This window comes from Equus quagga, chromosome 11 (assembly GCF_021613505.1).
Source record: "Equus quagga isolate Etosha38 chromosome 11, UCLA_HA_Equagga_1.0, whole genome shotgun sequence".
Classification (NCBI taxonomy): domain Eukaryota; kingdom Metazoa; phylum Chordata; class Mammalia; order Perissodactyla; family Equidae; genus Equus; species Equus quagga.
The window spans coordinates 84007349-84035266 of NC_060277.1; the positions used below are offsets into that span (position 1 = coordinate 84007349).

General features: G+C 51.4%; 1 protein-coding gene across 2 annotated transcripts; it reads left to right on the forward strand.

Annotated features, from left to right (window-relative positions):
- Positions 1–3410: 3410 nt before the first annotated feature.
- Positions 3411–27892, forward strand: SEPTIN4 (septin 4). Of its 2 annotated transcripts, XM_046674215.1 has the most exons (14): positions 3411–4995; positions 5656–5700; positions 6994–7001; positions 20934–21227; positions 21607–21700; positions 22151–22237; positions 22747–22870; positions 26046–26180; positions 26294–26411; positions 26501–26602; positions 26784–26880; positions 26974–27136; positions 27300–27399; positions 27671–27892. In XM_046674215.1, the coding sequence occupies exons 1-14, from the start codon at positions 3411–3413 to the stop codon at positions 27728–27730; spliced, it is 3012 nt and encodes a 1003-aa protein (XP_046530171.1). In that variant the 3' UTR covers positions 27731–27892. The 2 variants fall into 2 exon arrangements, with proteins under 2 accessions (XP_046530171.1, XP_046530172.1); XM_046674216.1 differs by lacking the exons at positions 3411–4995; positions 5656–5700; positions 6994–7001 and adding an exon at positions 15819–15920.
- Positions 27893–27918: the final 26 nt, after the last annotated feature.

Consider the following 27918-nt stretch of genomic DNA (forward strand, 5'->3'; position numbering starts at 1 on the left):
GTGCCAATCTAAAAAAAAATGGTTAAGATGGTAAATGTTATACTATGTATATTTTACCACAATAAAAAAAATTTTAATTATGTCACAACCGTAAGTAGACTAATTAGGAATTATGTCATAGAGATTTATTGGTGCAAAAAGATGCCCGTAACATATTATGGAATAATACTAGTAGTAGTGTGCTAGTAGGTATAACAGCACTCGACTTATGTAAATTTATGAATAAACGTCTTCATGTGGTAAATGCATGAGGGAGACGTCTGGAAAGATGCTTATTGAAATAGTAAAGTCGTGGGCCGGCCCGGTGGCATAGTGGTTGAGTTTGTGTGCTCCACTTCAGCGGCCCTGGGTTCATGGGTTCAGATCCCTGGTGCAGACCTACACACAGCTTGTCAAGCTGTGCTGTGGTGGCATCACCCATACAAAGTAGAGGAAGACTGGCATAGATGTTAGCTCAGGGACAAACTTCCTCACACACAAAAAAAAGTAAAGTCCTTTCAGGTGATTTCAGCTTTTTATGATTCTCTGTGAAGCTGTGTTCATTTTGAAGAATAGAAAGGGTTTGGGAATACTTAAAAGTCAAAACAATGGGAGGCAGAACTAGAATGTCATTATAGTTAAATAAACGATCACTTTTATTATAACTCATTTGAAGAAAAATTAACAGAAAGGAATGGTCAATGTAAGGCATAGGAAAATGAAGCTTTAAGAGCTGGACACTGGGAATGCCCAACTAAAGCATTGTGGGTAGGTGCATGGGCGGTACAGTAGGTATGCCTAGTGCTCTGTGGTGGGTGTTGCCCTTTTATGGGTCATCATACTAACTTCTTGATCCAATTCCATGTTCACCAAGCAACTTCTGTTCCTATTGAAGTTGGTCTATAGGGAGAGAATGACCTGGCTTTCCAATCAGCTCAAGAGTTGTGTATGTCAAAGCATATTAGTAAGTTGCTATTCTGGTTTATATATTGGGCTCTGTGCTTGGTTAATGAGAGTTGACGCTAGAGAAATGGATCTTACATAATCTATTGCTGCATAAGAAATCCCCTCTAAAACTTAGTGACTTGAAACAACGATAACAATTTATTATCTCTAACAGTGTCTGTGTGTCAGGAATTTGGAAGTGGCTCAGCTGGGCAGTTGTGGCTCAGAGTCTCTCTTCAGGTTGCAGTTTGATGCATTTTCAAGTTGGCTAACTCACATGACTGGCAAATTGGTCTTGGCTGTTGACTGGGGCCTCAGTTCCTTTCCACATGGGTCTCCCATTGAGTATCCTCACCACATGGCAGCTGGTTTCCCCCAGAGTGAGCAATCCAAGAGACCAAGGCAAAAGTGGCAATGCTATTAGGATCTAGTCTTAGAAGTCACATACCATCATTTCTGCTATATTCCATTGGTCACACAGGGCAAGCCCTGATTTGGAATGAGAGGGGACTATAGAAAGGTATGAATACTAGAAGGTGAGGATCATAGGGAGCCATCTTGGAGACTGGCTACCACAGAGCCCATCAACTAGATATCTATCCTTGGCACACCTGCTCCTCACTACATGCCTTTCATTCAAAATAAAACAGTATACTGTGGCTTTTACATCTGTCATCCCATTTTATCTTCATCACAACCCCACCAGTAGGGAGAGCAAGAGAAGTGGGGGTCACCTTCAAAGAACCCATCTGTATCTCAGGTACAGATTGATTTGAGTTAGACTGTTCATGATGAGGAAAATGTCAAGATTCTGTGCTGTGTTTTGCAACATTTCTGCTAAAGTCACCCTTTATGTTTACTTGTACTGAAATTGAACACTGAAAGGAAAATACATATTTCTCCCAACATTAAGAGACTATAAACAATTATTTAAACAACTGAGCTGATTTTAGTAAGATCAGAAAGTGATAGCAGACTTAATGTTACATGTTAATGGGGAAATTCAAACTCACTCTCTCTTAATAAACTTACAAAGAGATATATAATCTTCCCAGACAAACAAATAAGCATTATAGTCTCATGTTAAAGGTTGTATATCAATAAACCATCATACTGAAAGTAGAATCTCATTGGAAAGCTTTGTTCACGTCAGCCAGTCTCAATTTTATGATGACAGGATAGCAAATAAGTATAAATCAATAAGAACTATCTTCACTTCAACCTGGCTTATGCTTAGTGCTTCAAGACAGCAAACTTGTAAATATTCTCCTACTTATACCCATTTGTATATAACAAGACATAATGGCTAACCGAGTGTCTTATATTCTAAAGACTGTGTCAGTAGCTCAAACTTTCTCAATCTATTGAGATTCCTGTTACCTGAAAACGTGTGGTTTTGGTTTCAACTTTATGTCTTTTATCAAGTCTAAATTTAAAGATCCAGAAACAATGAATCTGACCATCCTATAACATCATGACCCTTCAGGTCAATAGTGAATTTTGGATATGACAGGGTCTATATCTGAAAGAGAGAGAGAGGGATGCATGTGAAAGGAAGAGAAAGATGACAGTGTCTTTCTTATCCAAATTGGTCATCCAAGTTGGAAAGGCATTCTTTTCAAATCAAGAAAGAACCAGAGTCTAGCTGATTAGGGTAGCTGAGAGGAGAGGATCATGAGAAAGGACTCTAATATTTATTGTATGACACTCACCTACCAGGCAGTGGTTTCCAGATGAAGAAATCAAGGCTCAGGCAAATCAAGTAACTTGTCCAAGGTGCACAGCTAGTCATTTATTATTGAAACCAATGACTAACTCCAAATCTCTTCTACAATCCTACACTCACTCCTGGGCCAAGAATGTGAGAATTTATGATTTAAGCAACTTGGATTTTTACCCCAGGGTCAAACAAGCCACCCCTGAAACCTGGAAGAGACTGTAGCTCTATTTTTTTGACTTTTATCCAGCGCAGTTCCAAAGCAAATTTGGACAACTTTGTATCTTGCACCTTATTAAAACTGGGGCTAACACAGCATGATTGATTTGAGTAGCCTTGCCTTAGTAGGATCTTCAGGCTGATTCCTTCTCTGAATGGTCTCTGAGAATTCCTAGAATCTGGGATGAGTATGGGAGAGTCTGGAGCCTTCCCTATACACCAGGAAGTCCCGGTTTTGCTAAGAACTTGGCCAAAGCCCTAGTGATATCAACTCCAAATCCACAGTTTCCTTGCAATTACTGCTTGAGATTCTCTGAAGAATTGTGGCTATATGCCTGGATGTTTAATAGGAAGCTCCTTCCTTTATGACATCACCAGCCAGGTAGCTAAGGGGACTGTTTGAGGCACTCTTAGAACAGCAGCCACTTTTGTGGGAGTGCAAGAACAGCAGCTTTTAAAACTGAGGGTAGATATTCAGGCTTCATTAGGACCCTGAACGCAAGCCAGCCGGTAAAATATGGGATCTTCCCAAAGAGGCACAATCTTTCAGATGATCAAGACGAATAAAACTGGGTCCAAGGTAGCAGTTTCGTCACCGAAAGGGGCTGAGGTTACTAACACAGCCCCTCAACGGGGACATGGGTACATTCTTGCCACGAGCCAGCGAAGTGCTGCAGTCTCCCTCAGCCCTTCGCCCCATCGAAAATCAGAAGCTGGGCATTCTACCACTCCCCATTCAGCATCAGACTATCCTCGATCTACCTCCCTCCAATCAGGGCACCGCCTCTCTGGAGCACCTATCCCTCGAGGAGCCGAGACTCGATCAAAATCAGAAGCATACCGCCATGCCTCTCTTCAGCGAAAGATCCAGCAAACTCAGACATCAGCTTCCCATGCCGTCCAAATGCAGTGGAATGGTAGTCCATCCCGGGAAGAATCAACACGAAGAGGGGGTGAGAGTAAGTCAGGGCGTGACATCAGTAATCGGTACTCATTAATCCCAGATGCCAAATCTTCTCGCCGGTTGAGTTTTGTAGACCAGAAAGATAACTTACAAAACATACAAGAAGAAGACCCACCCTCCAAGGTGCAGTACCCACAAGGGGTCAGAGTTCCCCGTAGGACTTTGGTTAACCCAAAGGATGAAGCAGTCCAAACTGAGCCCAGCAGAAAGAGTTTGACTGCTGCTGAGATCAGATCTCCAACGAGACTCTCTAGCCCAGAACGCAGCGGCAGCCGCGCCTATGCAGATTCTCGAACAGCCCAGAGAAGGATCACTGGCCAAGAGCCTGAGGTGGGTCGTCACAGCTCAATTTATACAGAACCCAAGGCCTTGCGTAGGAGTGTGAACTTGGACTCATCCCTCAGACTCTCCATCCTTAAAGATTTGGAAGGTGGGCAACGAGTTTCTTTGCATCCAGAACCTGAGTCTATCCGCAAGTCTTCTGTCTACACTGAAACCAAGCCCTCCTCAAAGGTCTTAATCGCATCAGAAGTGGAGTCCAATGTGAGGTCCTCAATCCGAGCAGATGGCGAGGTCGGCCGCAGGGTCACCATCTCCCCAGGGGTACAGTCAGCACAGTCAGCTCACCGTCTGACATCTCAATCAGTGTCTGAGAGCCCCCACAAAGCTGCCACGTTTGTCCCTCCGGAACCCATCTATAAGCAGCACACCCAAAGACCTTCAGAAAGTGTCTCCATGTCCCCAGGACCTGCACTCAGGTATCCAGAACCCTCCCGAAAGCCCTCTGTCCATGCAGAACTGGAACTGATCCCTCGGCCCTTACCCCCTCGGTCCTTACCTAGGTACGGGCCTGACTCCTCATGGTGGGCCTTACTCAATCCTGAAGGTGAAATACCCCAAAGCCGGCCAACAACACCTGATTTTGAGCCTAAGTTCCCTCCTCCCCTAGACCCTTTATTGTCCTTTTTTGAAATGGACTCAAGCCCTTTCTGTGAGGATCCGACGTTCCAGGGAGAGAAAGCAAGTCCATCACCACCACCAGCACCAGCAACACAACCATCACTACCATCACCAAAGGAGTCTCCAAGCCGGGCACCATTGAGGGAAGTGCCACAGGCCCCCAAGTACACCACCAAACAACCCAATCAAAGGTTTAGTGCTTTCTTCTTGGGTATGTGAAGGAGCAGACTGCCCAGGTGCAGCCCCGTTTAGTGAGGTAGGACGTTGGGGTGGGCAGGAAAGACTCCTCTTCATTCTGGGCTTCAGAGCTGCCCCCTGCCAGTGCCAAAGCTAGTCTCATTCTTGAGCCCATTGCTCCATTCCTTCCCTGCCAGCTTCTCTGAGCTGCAAGCTAATGACATTGATGATGATGCTTGGGCCCAGTGTCAGGTATTGACTCTTCCAGGCAACACTGCTTAACCTCTCAATGGAGGGTAGTAGAGAGCGGTTTGCAGGGTCAGAAGCTGCTTCCAGATAGTGGAGATGGAGAACTGAGCTGGCGTGAGGGCTGGTAAGGGCTGGTAAAGAGAATAAGATCCTCAAGTAAATATTCTGGCAACAAAGTGGAGAAGGTGGGGCATAGAGCTGGGACTTAGACTTTCAAGAGGGGAAAGGCATTAACAGTGACACAAAGAGGGTGGGGAAAAAAGGAGAGGGAGAGTGGGAAGGTGACATTTAGTCCTAGGCTGGAGGAGCTTTTTGGAGAGGATCAAGGGCTGAGGGCAGCTTTGGGTGGAGACATATGGAGCTAGAAAGGGAGATATTAAGTAGTGGGGGGATGGGGTGTACATCCCACAGAGAGAAAAAAAGCAACAATCTCTGTTACTTTCAGATGTCTCTGAGGAAATGTACAATCGTGTCATCTGGTGGCTCAAAGGTCGGTGCTTTTCCCTCCTGTGGGTCCAGTGTGGGCTTTGGGAGGCAGGGGACGGGGGGAGGGTGGCCTCTGTGTATCTACAGAGCGAGGTCTGTTAGGATGGTACACACTGAGGCTTTGACTTGAAGGAGCAGCGGAACTTCTCATCTTGCCTATAAGTCCACCATTAGAGTCATTCCTCTGGGACTTGAAACCTTTTTCATTTTCAAGAGTCTCCTTTTAATGGGAAGTAGCCACTTCTGGAATGGAGAACAATTTAAGACCATGGCTTTTCAGCTTAGCTGCTCTCACCTATCGCGTAAGATAAAAGATAAAAAGATTTTAAAAAATCCACCAATACACACTATCTGCTTCACAGTCTTACTTCAGGGCTGACCCCAAACTAATTTGGGTTGAGGGGTCTCCTCATGTGTCTCTCTGGTTCCTCAGAACCCTCCTCAAGCCTCCCATCCCAGGACCTACGAGGTACTTGTTGGCTGCTGCCCAGGCAGGATCTCCAGGGATGTCTGGGTCTCCACCTTGAGGCCACCAGTGGGTCCTGCAGCCAACGCTAGAATCCTTAAGAGAAGTGTCCCCAGGGCCTGGTGATTGCTTGACACCCTCCCCAACACTCCCTTTGTATTCTTGACCTCTCTGGTGGGAGGGAAGGTGGGTACCAGCCCTCATACAGTGAATCTTAGTGGCAAGGAGTTCCTGCTTTGAACATTGTAGCCCAAAATATGCTCCAGCCCTTTGAACATGAGGGAGGCCAGGGCTCTGGATGAAGAAGTTCCTAGGGAGGAGAGCCCTGGGAATGCAATCCAGTCCCAACCAGTATGAGCCCTCCGAGTGACGGACAGCAAAGAGCAGAGAAGGGCAGTCTTGCCCCTCAGTGGGAGCAAAGCTCTATAAAGTAGAAGTTCAGTAGAGTACGGACTCTGGACTTTGATTATCGGGTTTGAGCCCTGTGTCCACTATTTTCTGACTGTGATCTTGGGGAGGTTATTTTACCTCTCCAATCACTAGTTTCCCCATCTGTTAATGGGAGAAACAGCTTCCTCTCAGGGTTCTTGTGAGGACTGACCAAGCTATTACATGTAAAGCACTTAGCATGGTGCCTGGAACAGTGAGCACCCAGTAAATGCTAGCTGTTGTTCTTTGGGCCACTTGTACTTGGAAGGAATTTGGGCCAGGTTATGCCCAAGTCCACTGGACATCTTTAGTAAAATTCTCTTTTTCCCCTCCCGTTGGCACTCTCTGAATCCATTTGCTGCCCCCTGGGAATGCATGGCTTCTGCTTCTCCGTTATGACAGATGAGGAGGTAAGAACACCCCTGGGAAGTTACTTTCAATTTTCCTGTGCTCCCTCTTATCCAAGTCCCTCTCTTACCCTCTGGTGGAAGCACCTATGGAGGGAGACAGACAGAGCTGCTCCCTATGGTTGGGCAGGTGGTTCACTGAACAAAGGCACCTGGCAGAGAGGTTAAGGGGGACCCGAAATCTAGCCTGTGTTCTGTTTGCCAAGCCATGCACCTGTAGGGCTGCATCTCCCCAGAGGGGCATTTACACAAAGGTGATATATCAGCTAGTTGCAGCCCTGGAGAAAAAGAGTAGAGACCTTTTGGCAGACAAAGAATCCTGCCGAGTGCTCTATGAGAGGGCCGTTTGGGAAGCCATAGATCCGATCAGTCCACACTTGGCTCTCCCCTCTCCAGCCTAGGGCACTCCAGAAAGGGGACGTTTTTTCTGGGTTACACACTATTTGAGTCCTCAACTTGGAAAGGCACAAGGTGAACTCTGCTCTTGGCAGCCCTGTGTCCTGAATTTGGCAAAGAGTGTCCTGATTTCACAGTGCATTGTTCCCATAAGTACTTTAGTTCTTCTTGGCCCATGTTTGATAAGATAGTCTGAGAAATTCCTGCCTGCATTTTTTCTCTTGCCGTATCTCTCCCTTACCCAAAGCCTAGCATGGCCTCTAATAGGTGCCCTCCATGGGCTACCCCAGGATGGACAGTTGACTACAAATGGAAACAAATGGGAGGTGGCACGACAGACTGAGCTCAGATAATGGAACAGCTGAAGGGGAGGTGCCAGAAATGTAGCTGCCATCCCTCTGCCATGGCTTCTTATCCAGCCCTGTTCCCCCAGCTCAGCTGTGGGTGGGAGAAGCTACTTTTAGAGATTATCCCCATGCAAGACAGTAAATCCTTCTCTCCCTATTCTTTTCTTTCTTCCTTCCTTCCTCCCTCTCTCCCTTCCTTCCATAAACAATCTTTATTCAGATGCCTAGCACTCTGCTAGGCACTTTTGGGGAAAGCACTGAAGCCTCACAGTGCATGCATTCTTTGGCCTCACAAACTTACCATCTGGGAAGGGAGATAAGACATGGACAGGAAACATTTATGCAACAATGTCAAATAGCCTGTGCTCAAATGTCCAAATAAATGCACCAAACTGCAGAAGTGCTCTTGGAGGGTCTGAGGAGAGAAGGAGTTAACACGGAGTGGGGGGATGGTCAGGTTACCCCTTCCTTCCCAAAGTCAGGGGGTATCTCACCAGCTAGCCTTTTGCTCACCCCTTGATGCAAATCTATACCCTTGGGAGGGGGTCAGTATTTTCTCTTGTTCAGGATGTGATTTTTTTTTTGAAGATTTTATTCTTTTTCCTTTTTCTCCCCCAAAGTTCCCTAGTACATAGTTGTGTATTTTTAGTTGTGGGTCCTTCTAGTTGTGGCAAGTGGGACGCCGCCTCAGCATGGCCCGATGAGTGGTGCCATGTCCACGCCCAGGATTCCAACTGGTGAAACCCTGGGCCAACAAAGCAGAGCGCACGAACCCAACAACTCGGCCACAGGGCCGGCCCCAGTATGTGATGTTTTTGACTGGGCAAGTTCCTCCCTGTTTGCCCCCACCCTCACTCCCTTTCTTTGTGCATCTTGTTTTAGTTTAGGAAGTCAAAACCCTTGGCAGTAGGATGGCTCCTTCCCAAAATAGCTCTTATCCTGTCTCAATAATTGCAGCTCTCCAGGGCTGTTCAGCAGTAGAGCTGCTCCCCAGAAGCTGGGAAGAAAAGACTCCCAGGCAGCTGGGCCTGCTGGTCTTCTCTGACTCTCTGGAAGTGTGGTGGCATGCAGGCGGGCCAAGTATTCTCCTCGCAAAGCGTGAGAGCACTAGGCCTTCCCCAGCCTGTCCCCCAGACTGCACTGCTCACAGGCAGTCCCGGGATGGAGACTCTGTGGTGCTGGTGTCCAAGGCTTCTGGTTCCTTTGATCTGGGAGTGGTTACTATAGAGTCTGTCCCAGATTCCATTCCCAGCAGGAACTCTCTGGTGGCCCAGCCACAGCGCCTGGCTCGTGGACGGCATCATGTTTGTTGTTGAGCTTCACAAGCCCTTCTGGGTCCACAGCTGGGGACAGAGCCTGATTCAGCCCCTCTCTCTCTCTCAAGTGTCAGCCTCCTCCCAAGTGGCTCGTCAAGGCCCTTTTGTCTAAGGAGCAGCGTGGACAGATGCTTCTCGTCCTTGGATTGGTACTTTAGGGGCTGGAGTCTCCCCAGAGGAGATTACGCTGGACTGAGAGAAGCATTCCTGGTGGGTTTTTTGGGTATTAGAACTAGCAGAAGTGCAACGGGAAGGTCCTAAGGGTGCCCGATGGGGTCACTGGGGGTTGTCTTCTCACACAACCCTAGGGAATTCCCTGGAATAAAGCAGCTCTTGATGGACAGGGCTGCCCTGGCCCCAAGATCCTGTGTCCTCAAGGGACCTAACCTACTTGTCCTTGGATGTGACTTCTCAGGCCATCAGGGGACAAGATGGTTTACTCCCTGCTATATCTATCAATTATGCAAAAAACCAACTCTGGAAAACAGGCCAGGAACCAGAGGAGGCCGTCTCAATGATACCTAAGGCAGACTTCAGTGTCTTTAGGGTAACGTGTCATTTGGCCCCTGGTGGAGGGTATGACCAGCCTCCTTTTGGCTCCTGAGCTACAGGGAAGTTTGGCTCAGGTAGACTTCCTTGACAAAGAAAAATCCAGAGCCTAGGAGAAACACAGGGAGGCTCTGCCTTCACGGAGAGGCTAACAGAATCCCAGGATATGGGCTTTCTGAAAGAACCCTAGAGCCGTCTTTCCCACTCCCCTCATTCTCTCCTGCTTTGTACAGAGGCTCATAGTTGAGAGGAAAGGGAATTGTTGAAGAATGGAGCAGAGCTGCTGAAAATGGGGCAGGGGACCTCGGGAGGCTCTTCATAGTAGCTTCACCCTCACTACTCAGTTTCTTTGCTGTCAGATGGTACCTTGTTCATTTCCAGCTGCAATGGGCAGCCAAGTCCAGAGCAGGATGGAAGGCTGGTGACCCCTGGCCCAGACTTGCTATTGTGGGGACAGGCTAGATTGACCAACTCATCAGAGTTTGCCAAGAACTTTCCTGGTTCTAGCATTAAAAGTCCTATGTCCTGGGAACCCCTCAGTCCTGGGCAAATTGGGACAATTGGTCATCCTAGGACGGGCTGTGGTGTGGTATGCCTCAGCAAGAGCTACTGGAAGCGCAGGGCAGGGGGGTGATCTGCTGCCTTCACTGTGAGACCTGGGCAGATTACTCCCTCTGCCTATAAAATAGGGGCAGGAAAGTGCTATGCCTTCCTCTTGGGCTTGATGGCAGAACTGAGGCCAGAATTCCTTAGTTTTTTGTTCTGCCCAGAATGATCCCACATGGGGAAGAATCTGCCACATCCATTTTGGACTTTCTTGTGTATTTCCAGGAGCCACTTGATTCCCCGCCTAGAAACCATCTCTCACATTACATCTTTCTGTCAGAGTAGTTCGGTGGTGTTTGAAATGGCGAGTTGTTCAAGTAAAAGGAGAAACAGCGGGCCTGGGTGGTAGGGAGTTTGGCTTCAGAGGGCAGGGTGCATACTTCGATGAGGAAGCAAATCTAACACAGAAGCTACCCTAACAGCTGCTCAGCCAGAGGAAAGCTGTCCTGAGTGACAGAAATGACCATGCCCCCTCACCCTCTTTTGCTCAGCTGCCCTTGGCCCAGCTGCCAAGAGGGGAGAAGCAAGAGACAGCTGCACCTTGGGGGCTGAATGAAGGCCTGGAGGAGGGGCACAGAATGTGAGGCAGTTCCTGAGAGAAGCTCAGGCTCTGACACTGTAGGTGGGAGGACTGGGCCAGCCAAGTCCCACCACAAGTAAAGTCGTTGAGCTCCAGGAATCTCCACAGTGGCTGTTTCTGGGAATTCACAGAGGAAGTCTGAAACCAAAACCTGTTTTCTAGAGATGGAGTGGTATCTAGCTGGAGAAGCTGACTCCACGGTTGGTGGCAGCATGGTCATGCCAATGTCACTTTAGGCTAAGGTTCTTCTCCTTTCCCTCCACATCCCATACACACGCACAGGCCTAATCCTTTGGCGGGAGGGCATTTGAAGTACTCACAGTTGAGAGCTGCTGATTTGGTGTTGATCATTTACTCATTGGCTGAAATAATAGCTACCACTCATTTGAGTGATTATACCATGCTGTGTGTGTTACCTTAATGAATCTTCACCACAAGCCTATGAGGTAGACTTTTCCCCCTATTTCACAGATGAAGCAACTGAGGCTCAGAGCTGGCTCCTCAAAGCTGGGAGCACTTTAGGGGGCATCCTGCCCCAGGGATTCATATGTGGTGTATAAACCCTTCTCCTGTAGCCACATCTTCCTGGAAAAAAACTTCTATTTCAACAGCACCTGTATTTATTTATTTTAAAGATCGGCACCTGAACTAACATCTGTTGCCAATCTTCTTTTTTCTTTTCCTCCTCCTCCTCCTTCTTCTCCCCAAAGCCCCCGAGAACATAGTTGTATATTCTAGTCCTTCTGGTGGTGCTATGTGGGATGCCGCCTCAGCATGGCCTGATGAGTGGTGCTAGGTCTGCTCCCAGGATCTGAACCAGCGAAACCCTGGGCTGATGAAGCAGAGCATGCGAACTTAACCACTTGGCCATGGGGCCAGCCCCTCAATAGAACCTTTAGATAGCAAGAATTGCAAATGGAAGGGTTTTAGAGGGGATAACATTTGTGTCTTTGCATATGAACTGTGAAGCTGGGAGGTGGGTATGAGCTGGTGAACAACCAGAATGAAGGGCAAGTTATGGGTCAACGAAGCCCAGAGCCTCAAGGCTTGTCTGTGCTCCAAAATCAGAGTGGAAAACTAATCAATGAATCCTTTCAGTCAATCCATATTGATCAGATACCTCCTGGGGGCAGAGGCCTGGTCACCCAGGCAGACATCACATCACATGTTCAATGAATTGAAGTGAGTAGAGGTTAAAATAGAAGACATACTCCCTGTCCTTGAGGGGCTTGTGGTTAATTTGGGAGAGAAACATATACAGATGGGTCACTTGAAAGGATGTGGATATCAAAGGACAAAACAAAGTCCAGGGAAATGAATCAGCAAAGCTTCTAGCACTGGAGGGTCGGGGGAGACAAATGTTGGCTTGGTATATTGAAGACCTTGGTAACTTACTGCCCAAAGATTGAAGGGCACTTGTTAGAATTAGTGAGTTTTTGGCCACAGGAGGTATTCAAGCAGTGTCTAGGAGGTCGGGGGTGGCTCTAGAAGGGCATTAGACTCTAGTGGGTAGTAGCACCTGGAGGTACGTAAGTCCCTTCCATCCCTGAACTCCTGTGCCCTGTCCTGCTGCAGAGAGGTTGTTGGAGGGATGCTCTGGCTGGCTTCTAGCACCCTATTGGCTCCGGAACTGCCCCTCACTGCAGCCGTTCAGCAGGTGCCAGGAAACACAATGCTCCCTGGCCTTCACCCACGTCTCATGCCTGCCCCAGGATCACGGTACTCAGGGGAACAATACAGGGAGGAGTAAGGCTTAGGGTATTTTGGTTTCTTCTCTCTGCACAGATCTTGCTGAATGGACTGGCTAAGGTTTCCTTGAAAGACACAACCCAATGATAGCCCTTTGGCCCCAGCAAGGCTCTCTGACTATATCATCAGTGACTCATCACCTGGGGGTGGGGGGTGGGAAGGGAGGAGCAATTAGTTCTTGCATCACTTAAGGGAAACTCTGCTACTGAGAGGTAAAAGTGGCCTTTGCTAGTCAGGCAGACCTGAAGTCCTGATTTCCTATGGTAATCACTCTTTATTCTTGGCTTTTAACCTGGGCCCTGGCTTGGCCCAAGTGCAGCATCCTTGTTTATCTCTGTGCCATACATCCTTCACCCATGGGTGGGCAGGAAAGATTCAGTGGAGGGGGCCAGGAGTTTTTCCACACACACATGTTGGCCTGACCCAAGCAGAGGGTGCCCAGGACAGCAGGGTGGAGCTGTGGTTGCTGATCTGAGTTTCCCAGAGAGTCACCCTTTGTGCCAAATTAAACGTCCACTCCCCAGACACTTGGCTCAAATACCCACTCCAGCAGTCCCTGGGAAATTGTTCTCTAGTCAAGGATATCAACGCCTGGTGGAATGTTGAATTTCAAGGGAGAGCCAGAGTTCCAAGAGCCGAGGGGGATTGAGGCAAGGTTGGCCAGGCCACCTGCTGGCTGGAGATGGGGAAGAGCGCTCCGTGGTCAGTGACTCACACAAGGGCTGCTGTATCTTGGCCCTGCTTCTCACCAGGTGTCAGACTTGACCTGTGCCAACACAGAACGTGAGAGCTGGAGTTGGGCGGAGTTCAGTTTTCTCTTTCGGGGGGGAAACCAAGGCCCAGGAAGGGCAAGGGACTTTGAGGCAATGAGATAATCACCAAAGTTGGACTGGGCACTTGTGCCCAGGCCAAGTTCTCTCAGAAACACCTGAACCCTGCAGGCTTAGCACACGGGGTTTGTGCAGGCGGACGAGCTCAAAGTCTGTCTCCAGCTTTCACCCAGCATGCCTCATGTTGGCCTTGTGGTGCAGTGATTACAAGGGGACTGTGACCATCAAAGCCCCAAGATTTTTGGCTTAGAGATGAGTTCCATGGTCCCAGGCCTCTCTTGGGGCCTCACTTCCCTCAAAGCAAGCTGTCACCAACGTGCCTCAGGACACACAGGACCCTCTGGGGCCTGGGCAGCAGGTGCCAGGGCAGAGCTTGGATTCCACCCACAGCTGAGGTTGAGCTAGCTGAGCTGCCTTCTGAGATGTGTCGGTGTCCACACTTGGACTACAGCCGGGACTAAGGGGAGGAGGGCCATTACAATTGGGGAATACAAGGCTTTGGGATGGGGTCTGTCTTCCTTGATGTAGGCTTCCTCCCTGGGCCCAGTGCCCCCAGCCCACACACAGACTGCCTATGGAAGCACCAAGAGGTATTATGAGTGTGCTCATGAGTGCCAGTGACCTGCAGCAAGTTCCCAACAGTGGGGCTTTGTGGAGCCTGCGTTTGACATTTGGGTCTGGGTCTAATGGCAGCAGTTGCTGCTGCTTCTGCAGACTTCCAACAGCCACTGCTTTCTCTCTAAAGAAACTCTTTATGTCTTTGTTTTCCTGAGTACAGCTTCAGATCTCCTATCTATCCCAGGAACCTCTCTATACATTCAGAGTTTCCCTCTCATTGGAGCCAAGCTGCTGGCCCTTATCCTAGTTTAATCTCCTCATTTTTAGGCGTGGAAGTGGAGGCCCAGAGAAGTGACATGAGTTGTCCAAGCTAATCCAGCTAGAAAGGTTTCTCCTCAACTTACTGGATCATGAATGCCCCTCATTTCTTTATTTCTTTTTTCTTTTCTTTTCTTTTTTTTTTTTAGGTAAGGAAGATTGGCCTTGAGCTAACATCTGTGCCAATCTTCCTCTGTTTTACATATGGGATGACACCACAGCATGGCTTGATGAGTAGTGTGTAGGTCTGCACCCGGGACCCAACTGACCAACCCCGGGCCACCAAAGTGGAGTGTGCAAACTTATGCCACCTGGTCGGCCCCCCTCATTTCTTTAAACAATGACACACACCGCTTTCATCTTCCAGGTCACCAGAGCCAAATATCCAATAACATCTCCAATAGCAGCCTCATGTTTTTGGAGTCTGTTCTCACCTGCCCTACCCAGGGCCCTCTCCCTCCCTCTGCTGAGTTCTAACTGATCCCAACTATGACCACCTGGGTCACAGATCAGCCCAAAATAGGTAGGCAGGCCTCTGGTGCTTCTATAAATAGAGAGGACCATGCCTGTGGGCCTCAGTTTTGTCTGAAGTGTGTTCAGGCCAATCAGCCTGCCTTTAGGGGAGGGATCTTGGAAGTCAGGGAGAGGCATGCTTCTGGACACTTCCACAGAAGCCTGACCAGCTCAGACCTGAGTGTTAGCTCAGGAAATCCCCACCAACTCCCTGCCACCTAAGCATCTCCCCCCGCCCCCCGCCCCGGCCACTGCTGACCCTTCTGAGCCTCTAATGCTTGTAAAGCTCCTGGGGCATTTGTCCCCACAGCATCTCACCCGCTTGCCCAGCATGTCCTGGGGCACGCCTGTGCTGGCCTCTCCTGAGGCATCCCCACTTTCCTCAGTCCCAGGCAAGGCTCCACTGGGGTGGGGGTGGGGGGTGGGAAAGGCGACTCAGCCTCTCCCTTCCACCATTCCAGCACATGAACCCTGGATAATGTATGCAGCAAATCCTCTCTAATCCTTAATCTAGGGTCCTGCACGAAGGGAACGTCCTGTCTCTTCTTCACAGCTTGGGTGGAGGTGGAGAACGTCTGACGTTCCACCTTGCGAGGTGTGGAGGGGGTATGGACAATCAGTAACGTGGACTTAAGACAGCTTCACTTCTCACAAGCCTTGCAGAATCTTGGGGGGTAACTAATGGTTTCTCTCCAACTCCTGGGACAAACCCTGCCTCTCCTTCCAAAGGCATCTCCTCCTGGGGATGCCAGGTGGGCCCTTCCTTTTTCTTTGTGGACTAGCTCAAGCCCCCACGGTGATGCGCTGCCTGGCGAGGCCACTCTTTAGCGGCTGAGTAAGGAAGAGCCAGGTGATCAGTGCAGCCTGTCCTGAGCGCCTCTCTGCGCTCTGCGCCTCTAGGGTCGCGGGCTGCAAGGCAGGCGCCTAGGTCGGCCGCCCCGGGCCCAACAAGCGCACTCACCTCTCGCCGCCAAGGTGCAGGCCCCGCCCCCGGGCCGATTCGCCCCGCCCCTGCCCCGCCCCTGGCCCCGCCCCCGGCCGGTTTGCGCTCAGGGCGGCGGGCGGAGGCTGGTGGTGCGGCGAGGTCGGCGCAGAGCTCTGGCCGCAGGTCGCTCGGGCGCTGTCCAGGCGGAGCCGGCCCGGCCCGGGCTGCAGCCATGGTAAGGAGGGCGGGCGCGGGGCACGGCTGGGCGAGCAAGGCCCGCCGCTCTCGGGCGGCTCCGCAGGGACCCGCGCGGTGCCGCAGCTCCGGCTGTGCGGGGCGGGAGGCGCTGTCGCCGGCCGCGGGCACAGGCGGGCACTGCTGGCAGGCAGCGCTGCGTCGCCGCTCCCAAGTTTCTCCCTCTGATCCAAGCAGCGACCAAGCGTGCCCCGACCCCCCGGGTGCTGCCCGCGTTTTTGGACAGAGGGGTGGGTTCGTTCTGGAGGCTGGGGGCCTCCGGCCGAGACGCTCATGTTGGGCTGGGGTGGGCGCGTCAGCGAAGAGCGGAGGTGAGGGTCCCCGGCCTTGCCTGGGTCAGCTGTTACCTGGGTGATCCCTCCTCACCCACCTACCCTGGGTTCAGGGGTTAGCACCAACTTCCTTTAGAAAACACACAGAGAAGGCCCACAAACACTGCCTGCCTCCCCAAGAGGGATGGTGAGACGCTTGGGCCCTCCTTCCCACAGCCTAGCCAGGGGCAGCTCCTAGGCCCTTCCCACAGCGCCCTCTGCCCAGGGACCCCTGAGAGAGGGAAGACCACCATCCTACCCGGTGGGTCAGCTCCATCCCTCTGCCTCTGAGACAGGAACCATGGGGAAGCTTCCTCCTGCAGCATCCTACACTACCGTCCTCCCCAAACCAGGTCCCTCTGCAGTGGTGGGGGTGGGGGAACTCATTCCTGCCACCTGCCTGTAGGGAAGAGAAGCAGTAACCCCAGCCAGCCTCCCTGGAGACCCCCAGGTAGGAAGTTTTGATGTTTGGCTGTGAGGGTGCCAGCTTGTCTCCTGCTGTCTTTGCCAGAGCCTGCCACAAACACATTGTGCTGGGGGTCAGGGCCACCAGGCCCCATGCCGGCCTCTCCTCTCAGTCTGGAAGCCCCCCAGCCTTTGCACTCTGCATTGGGAGGCACAGTCTGTTTACAGCAGGAGGAGATCCATGACCAGCCTGTGGGGGCAGGATGTTGGCTGTGGGCAGCCTCCAGAAGGGAACTCCCTGGGCCCCATGGAATCGGAAGCTTCTAGGTCTGGAAAGGCCAACCTTTTGGGCTCATGTCTCTCAAGCTGTGTCTAGGCTGAGGCCCAAGTCTTGGCCAGGAAGTTTTGGTGACCCCTGTGACCTTCCCCAAAGGGGGGTTCCTGGGAGAGGCCAAATGTTGCCTTTCGTTGTCCCTGGCACCCTCCTTTTTTCTACAGGAGGATGGACAGATTGATTGTTCCAGGGATGGAAGCCTGGGGGAGCACTGACTGTCCCCAGTGCCAAGCCCAGCAGGGGCCAAGAGGGGCTTTTTCTGCCACACACTAAGTTCAGGTCAGCTAAGTTCTCGGTACTTTCAGCTTGGCCGAGGCCACTCTGTTCCTCTCTAATTAAAGACACCCCACCACCACCAGAGTCCTCAGCCTCAAGCCTCTGCCCTCCAGCCTCCCAGTCCTTAGGCTGACTGGTTCGTGTCGAGTCAGACTCCCCTGTGAGGGTCTCTTTGTGAGAGGAGACCAGTGTCCCAGCTGCTTTGGAGGTCCGTAGGGAGCGCTCCCCACCCCCGGAGCTCCAGGGGCTTTTAGTTTGCATGTGACAAGAATAACAGGCCAACATTAATAACCATCCTCTGACTTGAGATGCACCTTTTCTCCTCAGGTTCAAAGCAGCTTGAGGTGTCTCTCATCTGGGAGTGCTGTCTCTCCCCAACCATCCTGGGAGGCAAGGAAGGGCCATCCACAATTGTACATTAAGACCCTGAAATTAAGACACTATTCCAAATCACAAAGGGTGTTTCTGGTCAAACCAGAAACACTGGACTCCTGACTCCTAGTCAAGTGCTCCATCTGCACACTCCCAGCCAGGCCCCTCAATTTGTTCCCACCTAAGCAGCAACTCTGAAGCCTCAGAGATTCTGGCCTCCTGTTGGCCTGAACTCAAGCCCCTCAGAGAACAAGGGCTAGCAGCTCCTCCATGGACTCTGTTGAAGCGATGGGGTGATGAAGTGATATGGGTCCCCATGAGTCAGGTCAGGTATTCTAGGGTGGGAGGAGTCCCTCTGTGGCTGGGGCTCTCTGCAGGGGAATCTAGGGGCAGATTTCTGAAGACAGTGGGGTTCTCTGCTGGGAGAACACAAAGGGACACTTGGGAAGAGAAGTGGGGCTGTTCCCATGATAACCTATACCCAGGGGATTATGGGACATCGCACCCTACTTCATCACTGCTTAAAGTTAAGGTTAGAGAGAGAGAGAGGAATCCTTTGGGGATGGAGTCTCCTGAGTGGCTGTGCCCATGTACTGATGGGCCAGGTCACCTTGGGGACAGCTCACAACTCTCTGACAGGCCTCCGTGTCCTTGGGGGTTACCAGGGGAGGCCAAGTAGATCAAGAGCCTGTGCTGCAGACAGACTTGGGAGGCTGTGCCCACCAGGGTAGGCAGCGGGCAGGCGTCATGGGGCAGCCAATCAGAGGAGGAGGGGACTGCGGAGGAACCCAGTGATCCCGCTGCAGCTGAGCTGTCCTTGGAGAGTGGGAGCCAAGGGAAGGGGAGGAGGAGGGGGTGGGGAAGGACATTCCACAGGCTTTTTTGGCCCCTGACAGAGACAAGGAGGTCAGAGAGAAAGGGAAAGGAGCAAGCCAGGAAGCCAGATTACAACAAGAACATCAAGACCAGGCTGTTTCTGTGTGTGAGGAACTTTGCCTGGGAGATAAAATTAGACCTAGAGCTTGCCGACAGGGATTCTGAAGTGTGGGACATGGACCATTCACTGGGATGGCAAGGCAGTGCTGTCCCTGAGGACAGGACTGAAGCTGGGGTAAGGTGCTGCTCTGGGAGATGGGTGGACCTGACCTGTCTTCCCCTGCCTTGGCTAGAATTGGGGCTCAAAGCCAGAAAATGATTTGGTCTCTGGCAGAGCTGGGAGCAGGGAAGAACAGACAGGAGGTGAGGACCCTGGTGTCCTGACTCCTTGTCTAAAGCCCCTGTGGGCCACTCTGTGCTGATAAGCAGCCAGGGCTAGCAGGGAGAATGGTGCTACGTTCCTGGTGGCTCTGCTGGAAGGTTGTGGGGGCTAGGGGTCTCCATCACTGCCTTCCCTGCTGCCTCTCTGATCAATGCCCCTGGGGAAACCAGGTGGAACACAGCCCTCTGTCTCCCACCCTTAGCCTGACCCCCAGACCGACTGCTGGGTCACTGCAGGGTTGTGCAGAGGGGCAGGATTTCCTGGAATTCCCCAGACTCTTTAGCTGCCAGAAAACAAGACCTACTGCCCCCGAGCCCCATCCCTTCTCTCTTGCCATATAATGAACCATCCAAGCTGGGACACTTTTCCAAGTGAATAGGGCCACAATTAATCATTATGCTAGGACAACAAACATAAACTAGGATGTATGGTAACCACACTGGACCCCACAGATATTATGGATGAGAAAAGCCTATTAGGTCAGACTTGCCTCAGGACGGCCTCTTCTGGCCACTAAGCCCCCAAATGCTAGTTCCAGTTCCAGGCTAAAGGTCCTCTTTTCCTCTCCTCTGTCCAGGTGAGTCCTGGAGACTATGACTATAAGCAGGTGTGGGGACTTGAAAGGCGACAGCCTGGAAGTAGCTCTTAGGGGACTTTTCCCTCTAGCCTCCCTGTCTCAATCACTTCCTTCTGGCATGAACTGACAACGTGCATGTCCACCTCTCTCAATTCTTCCCTTTGTAAAATGGGGGCCTGCAGGAAAACTATAACTATCCTATCTCCCCCAACCCTGGTTGGGACTCCACAATGGTCTGGGGTAGCCCCCATTGGCTTGGCCAATCCCCAGAGGGTGAGTCAGCCTCTGAAGCCGGCCCTTGTCCATTGTCTGGGGGTGGCACGTGGGTATTGTGAGGCAGAGCTGAGCCCAGCACCGCCAGGCACTCCACAAAGGGGGCTGGTCCCCAAAGGAGAGAGGAAGCTTTAGGGTCTAGAGCTGAGGGCGAGAGTTGGGGGAAGTGGCCTCTCTTCCAAGCTGGAGATGGGATGGAACATGTCTCTACGGAGGAGCCAGCCATTCTCTGCCTACCACCCCTGTGGTTCACAGTTCAGGCCAGACCCCCTCCTGCACTGCTAGCTAAAGCCTAGCTCCAGGCAGAGGGGGCAAGGGGCAACTGAGGGGTGCTTCTCCCTATATGTCCCTCACAGTTGGGGGTTGTCAGCAGCTCTGGAGGCCCAGTGTCGTCCTATCCTCCCTCACCTGGTCCTTCCCAGCTCCCCTCCACCCATACTCAGCATCCACTGGCAGGTTTACCCTTCTCTCCTGGGGCCCAGGCTCAGGCTCCAGTGTGGCTCAGTGTCTGGAGTAAGGTGGGGGGGGGGGGGGGGGTGGCGGTCAGGTCAGCTGTACTGAGCTGTGAGCAGTGAGCCCTGGTGAGTGAGCACCTCCAGTAGAGTCTACACCTCAGTTGCAGATCTCGCTGACCTGCAGTGACAGGAGGCACGGAGCCCCCTCATGGCTCTTGATTTACCTGGGGCTGGCAGCTCCCTTCTCCCCTCCCTATCCCTCCTGCCCCTGCCTCATTCTGACTCTGCATTCTCCTTAAATCCTGAGCCACATTCTCCTGTCAGCTGGAATGCCTCTGTCTGCTCCTCCTCATTCAGTCTGACTTCCTGGCCTTTGGGGCAGTCCCTGGCCCCTGGCTTGGCCAGACCCCCAGGAAGAGCAGCCTCAACAAGCACCCTGTTGAGAGGGAACATCAGGACTGGAGCTACTCAGCTCCCAAGAGCAGTTACTAGGGCTTTGGGGTCTGCCCAGGGCTACTCCCGGACCCTGGGGCCTTTCCTGGCATCTTGGACTGGGGAAGTGTGTGAGCAGGTGAAGGAGGGATAGTGAGCACATCCTCTAGCTTACTGCTAGTCCAGTTTCTTTCCCTTCTAACCACAAGTGCTTTCCTCTCTCTCCCTCTCGCCTTCTCCTGTCTTCCTCCTTCATTTTTCCCTTCCTGCCACCTATCCACCTACCACCCCAACCCCCAGATCAAGCGCTTCCTGGAGGACAAGGATGATGCAGAACTGAACAAGTTCGTGAAGGATTTCCCAGGAAGCGAGAGCTGCCACCAACCAGAGGCCAAGACCTGGGCATCCAGGCCTCAGATTCTGGAGCCAAGGCCCCAGGCCCCAGACCTCTGCCAGGATGACCTGGAGTTCAGAACCCCCTCGTGGCCCCAGCCCTCTGACAGCCAGCAGTACTTCTCTGCCTCAGCCCCTCTCAGCCCCTCAGCCCGGCCCCGCAGCCCATGGGGCAAGCTTGATCCCTATGACTCCTCTGAGGTAGAGCCTCCAGCCCCGCCTTTGTCTTTCAGTGGGCTTGTGCAGGAAGACCCAGGGAAGGAGCAGAGAGAGCCCGAGTGTGTGTGCGTGTATGTGCACATGTGTGTATGTGTGGCAGACATGCGTGTGCGTGTTGAGCTGGGGCCTCTCTCTGTCCTGTGTTGGCCCCAGCTCTGTGGTGTTGGCCCCCAGGCGCACTGGAAACTGACAGCATCAGCAGGGGCAGAAGCCCAGCTGGTGGCCCCAGATGGGGCCTCAGAGGAGTCTGGCACTCCTTCTCTAAGGCTGGGACAAAGACCTAGGAGGGAAGGAGAAGGCTGGTGTTGGGTCCCGGGGCCCCTCCTCCCGCCCTGATGTACTCTGCCTTCCTGTCCACTAGGATGACAAGGAGTATGTGGGCTTTGCGACCCTCCCCAATCAAGTCCACCGAAAGTCCGTGAAGAAAGGCTTTGACTTTACCCTCATGGTGGCAGGTAGAGCAGGGGCTGGGCTGGGCTGGGCAGGGGGCGTTTCAGGTGGGGATGGTATGTGTAGGGCGTTGGGGGAGGGATAGGGAAGGAGAAAGCAGCAAGTGGCTGTGCCTTTTTGCAAAATAGCCAGGAGCCGTGGGTGGCCAAATGTATGTATGTATATGTGGGGGGTCAAGTGTGCAAAGAACACTTGATCAACCGTTTTCTAGTATTTGCCCTTTTCTGTGTGCCCTTGGGTAATCTCCTACTCTCTCTGGGCCTCATTCAAATGAGAAGGCTGGACAAGCTGTTCTCTCTGCTTCCTCCTTCTAGCTTTAAAATGCTATGGTTTGGTTAGTCTCTTCCTAATTAGATAAGAAAGCAGCTCCCCCCACACCTTGGTTTAGTGGGGTTACCTCTTGGCTATAGATCTTATCTTCTGATTTGGTGCTTCTATCCTCTCTCCCCCATCAGGAGAGTCTGGCCTGGGGAAATCCACTCTTGTCAATAGCCTCTTCCTCACTGATCTGTACCGGGACCGGAAGCTCCTCAGTGCTGAAGGTAGGGAAAGGAGAGGAGCATGCAGACAGGCAGGCAGACCTGACTTGGGAAATCAAACTCACTCCAGAGTCTGGGGGATGGGGCCTTCCCCAGCATGCAGGAGAACATGACTTCCTAGAGAGACTGACGGCATCTCTCCATAGGCCTCTGGCCTGGCAGCCCACCAGCCATCTCCCTAAAGATTTGGGTGCCGAAGCAGGGCAGGGACCAGAATCCTGCTCTCTGAGTGAGTCTCTGACCCCCAAAGGATTCCAGGAATCTAAGAAAAGAGCTGGGAGCAGAGAAGAGGCTGGGGCCAGAGCCAACAGCCACCGGCATTTCCTGTGTTGGGAAATGTGCTCCTTGCTGGTTCCCAGAGAACAGGCCCCCCCGGCAGCCTGGGGGTGGGGAGGGGGGCAGTGTGATGAGGCAGTCTGGGCAGCAAAGCTGACAGGGGGTGGGTGGTTTGTCCTGACTAGGCAGGTCCTTGCCCTTGCCCTTGCCCTGGCCTCAGTTTCCCCCTTCTCCAGAACGGATCATGCAAACTGTGGAGATTACTAAACATGCAGTGGACATCGAAGAGAAGGGCGTGAGACTGCGGCTCACCATCGTGGACACGCCAGGTTTTGGGGATGCAGTCAACAACACAGAATGGTATGTCTGACCAAGCAAAACCCCTGTTACTGAACCATAAGTGGGTTTGCCTCCTGGCAGAGTTAAAATCAGACTCTTGACCAGAAGTAGTTGCCACACAAAGTAGAACTTATTTGCAGCAAATAGGAAGCCATGGGGAATCACTTCCAAAGTCCTAGTGTCCCGGAACAAAGCGAAGCAGGGGCATTGTATTTCAGATGGGAATGAATATTCAAAAGGGAGAGGTGGGTATTTACCTGTGCAGCCTCACTTGGAAAACAGGCTTCCAAATACACTGCAGGTTATGGTCATAAGGCCTGACCTCCTTCCAGAGAGGAGATCTTAGCATTAAAAATGAGGCAAAGGTCCTAGGCGTTGCTCTTGTGGAGCTTGGTCTGGTTCAGGGTAGTTGGTGATTGCATCTCTTAAACAATTAAATGCTTCCAAACCCACCCTTGAGTTCCTCTGGGCAATTAGTCGGTGACACCCCTACCCATTCCGTAGACACATACAGGGGCGCATGTAGGCAGAGACATATCCAAAATTGTCAGGAGGAAGAGGTTTGTGATCTTGAGCATGCCATGCCCTTTACTGGATAGCCATTTCCTCTAGAGTGGAGGGACGGATTGGACTAGATGACCTCTAATGTTCCTTTTAACTCAGACCTGTAATTCTATAACGGGGGTGAGGACACAAGGTAAGAAAGAAGAGCCTCAAAAGAGCAAACATAAGGAGCCAGCCTGGTGCCACAGCGGTGAAGTGTACACGTTCCACTTCGGCAGCCTGGGGTTCGCCGGTTCGGATCCCAGGTGTGGACATGGCACTGCTTGGCAAGCCATGCTGTGGTAGGCGTCCCACATATAAAGTAGAGGAACATGGACATGGATGTTAGCTCAGGGCCAGTCTTCCTCAGCAAAAAGAGGAGGATTGGTGGCAGATGTTAACTCAGGGCTAATCTTCCTCAAAAAAAAAAAAAAAAAGGGCAAACACATGTAAAAACATGGAGCACAGGGCCTGACATGCAGTAGGTGCTCAGTAAATATCACCCTCCCTCCTTCCTTTCCTCTCACCAGCAACACTTTAGGTGCTACAACAAGTTTTATTAAAAAGGTAAGAGGGCATAGAGGGAGAGGTGAAGGGGGGAAAGAAGAGGCAAAAGGAAAAAATGGGTGGGACTTTGTTTAAACTCCAGGCACCCTCTAGGCTACCTGCCAAAAGAGAAAAAGGTGGCTTTGTCACACCCCCCATCATCCCTGGCTTCTTGTTTTTTAGGAACTGGAGGGATGCTTTGATAATGGTCAGACCTAAGTGAGTAATGAGAGGAGAATGGATGATAGAGACAGGAGAAAAGGTGGTGCCTTTGACAAAGAAGTTAGCCAGGTTGGTGCTAGGACCCCGAGCCTGAGAGCTCAAATCTTGATTCAGCGTTTAATAACTGTGTGATCTGGAGCAAATGACTACATTCCTATTTCTTCCATTGAAAAAAACCAGCCCTTGCCACCTCACCCAGTAGATCTGGAAATCACCAAGAATGAGCCATGTGAATATGCATTGAAAACTGTAAAGGGCTGTTTACATGACACTCATTACTTTTAAGATGATAATTGCAAGGCCAGTGCAAAATAGAAATCTAGGGCTCCTCGTTCAAAATTATTAAGAATTTCAAGACAGCCATAGCAGAGAATCAAACCAAGCATGAGCCCTTCTGAATGTGGGGCCCCGTGTGACTGGACAGGTCTCATGACCTTGAAGCTGACCCTGGATAATTGCTTCACAGACTAATCAGACCTTCATAGACCTTTCTATGCTCAGAATCCCATCACACACTTTATTACAACATGTGACTTTCAGCTCAGCACACTGGTTCATCTTCAACTTCATAGTCTAAGCCTTGAGGGGAGGGCTGTTTCTTATATTCTTGCCACAGCGCTGTGCTAGTACATGGTACATGGTCTCCATAAATATTCGTGACGGATTGAAGTGGCTCCATGTCATCATCATCCTTCCTGCTGTAGGAATACATCTCAGCAAACTGGACGTGCCTGGACACTCTAGCCCCAACCAGCACCTGGTTCCTACTGTTGGAAGCGTGACCCCCTCCTTCAATCAAGCTACTTACCTCCTCTTCACTTCCATAATAATAATAATTTCATTTGCCTGGCACCTCACAGTTTACAGCACACCTCCACATATACTCATTTAGTCAGCCAGCAGGAATTTATTGAACACATGCTGGGTGTCCAGCCTGTGCTGGACATTTCAAAGGATACAGAACAAGTAGGAATGATCCCTGTCACTGAGAGGCTTACAGTCTAGTGGCAGCAGGGGTGAGGGAGTGGGGTGCAGTAGTTCTCTAACTTGTGTGTCAGTCAGGTAACAAGTCAGTAAATGGGTCGGGCAGTGTAGAGGGAAACACACTAAGCCAGGAGTCAGAAGGCGGGGACTTGGGTTGGTAGAGAATTTGCTAGCCAAAGTGATCCAGATTGAGTTTCTTAGCTGCTCTGAATTTAGTTTCTTCATTTCTAAAATGAGAGTGATGGTGCTCCTAATGTCCACCTATCAGTGAGGATTGAACTAGATAACAGAAGAGCAAAGGACTTTAAAATTGAAGTTCTTGAATATATATATATTATATGTATATAATCTGACTGTGGTAAAGAGAAGGGGAAAGCATGAACCTCAATTTTCATATCTATCTATCTATCAACATCTATCTATCTATCTATCTATCTATGTGGCGAAGAGAAGAGGAGAACAGTGTGCATTGGTATAGTCAAAGGAGACTTCATGGAAGAGATGGTTCTTGGATATGGCCCTGAAGGATGGGGTGGGTTTGGAGAAGTAGAACCACACCAACAAAGACTCCGAGGCTGGACTGTGAACCTGACTTAGGGCTGCCCTGGCTTCCAGTTGGTTCACCTGCAGGCAACTTGCTATTCTTTTTGCTTTGTTTGGTCATCTGGGCTCTTTTCCTCTCAGAAAACTAGTATTTATTGAACTCTGCCTGCGTATTTAGTGTGATTTTCTATCAGGATGTGTGAGATGCACCCCTGATACCTTCCTGAAGATGGAGTAAAGCAAGCCAAGGGAATAAGTCTTGAGAACACTGCTTAGGGCGAGAGCTACTCTGCCGTCACAGAGCTCACTAGGCAGTCCCGCCTCCCACAGTTTCTCTGCTTGTTTGTCCCTGCCCTAGCTGGAAGCCTGTGGCAGAATACATCGACCAGCAGTTTGAGCAGTATTTCCGAGACGAGAGTGGCCTAAACCGCAAGAACATCCAAGACAACAGGGTGCACTGCTGCCTCTACTTCATCTCGCCCTTCGGCCACGGGTATGGTCCGAGCCTGAGGCTCCTGACACCACCGGGTGCTGCCAAGGGAACAGGCCGAGAGCACCAGGGGCAGGGCTGCCACTAGCCGGTGGTCACAGATTCCTGTTCCCCAGGCTCCGGCCACTGGATGTTGAATTCATGAAGGCCCTGCATCAGCGGGTCAACATTGTGCCTATCTTGGCTAAGGCGGACACACTGACACCTCCTGAAGTGGAGCGCAAGAAACGCAAAGTGAGGGAAGCTGGTGGGGGGAGGGGAGCAGGTGGGCTTCTGGAAAGGATGGGGTCCCCAGAACTGTGGGCCCCTCATGTGTTTGCCAGATCCGGGAGGAGATTGAGCGCTTTGGAATCAAGGTCTACCAGTTTCCAGACTGTGACTCTGATGAGGATGAGGACTTCAAATTACAGGACCAAGCCCTAAAGGTGGGGCCACCCCAGGGCTTCCCTTTCCCATGTTGTCTTTTCTGGGCAGAAGAGGGAAGTAGAATTCTATATAAGGGTGGGCTAGGACCTTCTTTCCTAAAATGAGGCAGAGAAGATGAAAATATAGGTGAAAGGAACAGGTGAGAAGGAGGGTGTTGACAGGCGCCCTTACTTCTTCCAGGAAAGCATCCCATTTGCTGTAATTGGCAGCAACACTGTGGTAGAGGCCAGAGGGCGGCGAGTTCGGGGCCGGCTCTACCCCTGGGGCATTGTTGAAGGTAAAGCCCCGAGCTTGTGACTGGGGGATCTCCTTGCCCTCAGCGGCTCTCCCCTACCCATGCCCCTGGCTGACTCCTAGCCTTGCTATGCAGTGGAAAACCCAGGGCACTGCGACTTTGTGAAGCTGAGGACAATGCTGGTGCGTACTCACATGCAAGACCTGAAGGATGTGACACGGGAGACACATTATGAGAACTACCGGGCACAGTGCATCCAGAGCATGACCCGCCTGGTGGTGAAAGAACGGAATCGCAAGTATGGCCAGAAGCCAGGACAGAGCAGGCAGTGGGGGGGATCCCAAGCGCAGCCCTGGGTGAGACCAAGCCCTTCCTTTGTTCTTCTACAGGCCCTGGGCTCAATCCAAGCAGGTGCTGGGGTCCCCCTAGCCTTACCAACCCCCCTTTCCCCTTCCCCTCAGCAAACTGACTCGAGAGAGTGGTACCGACTTCCCCATCCCTGCTGTCCCACCAGGGACAGATCCAGAAACAGAGAGGCTGATCCGAGAGAAAGATGAGGAGGTGAGAGCAGTACGAGGTGGTAAGGTTTGATAGCCTGGGAGGTCCCCTGCTTGATCATAAACCTCAGTATCTCTTGGTTTGAGAATAGGAAGATCCCTGGCTCTGGTGCATATCTGGGTCCTGGATTGGTGGATTAATGGTTCTACCCAGGGTCTCCATGACACTTCAGGGCTACCAAAGCCCTGGCTTGAGGGATTAGAGCTTGGGGGTACTTCCCCAAAACTAGAGGACTCTCTGAAAGGCCCTATTTTGATGCATGTGCCTGTTCCAGCTGCGGCGGATGCAGGAGATGCTGCACAAAATCCAAAGACAGATGAAGGAGACCCATTAGCTGGCTTTCAGCCCTGGATATTTAAATCTCCTCCTCTTCGTCCTGCCCATACCGGCCCCTCCCAGCACCAGCTCTGCTCAGGCCCCTGCAGCTACTGCCACTTCGCCTTACATCCCTGCTGCCTCCCCAGAGACTCAGAGGAAATAAAGTTTAACAAATCTATAGGTGGCTTCTGGTGTCACTGTCTG

What these genes read in the sequence shown, in the direction of transcription:
- SEPTIN4 (XM_046674215.1), top strand. Translation starts at nt 3,411, where the DNA reads ATGATCAAGACGAATAAAACTGGGTCCAAGGTAGCAGTTTCGTCACCG. An exon ending in CTTTACCCTCATGGTGGCAG is followed by an intron (nt 21,701 to 22,150) that starts GTAGAGCAGGGG and finishes CTCCCCCATCAG; the next exon opens with GAGAGTCTGGCCTGGGGAAA. An exon ending in GAAGCTCCTCAGTGCTGAAG is followed by an intron (nt 22,238 to 22,746) that starts GTAGGGAAAGGA and finishes CCCCTTCTCCAG; the next exon opens with AACGGATCATGCAAACTGTG.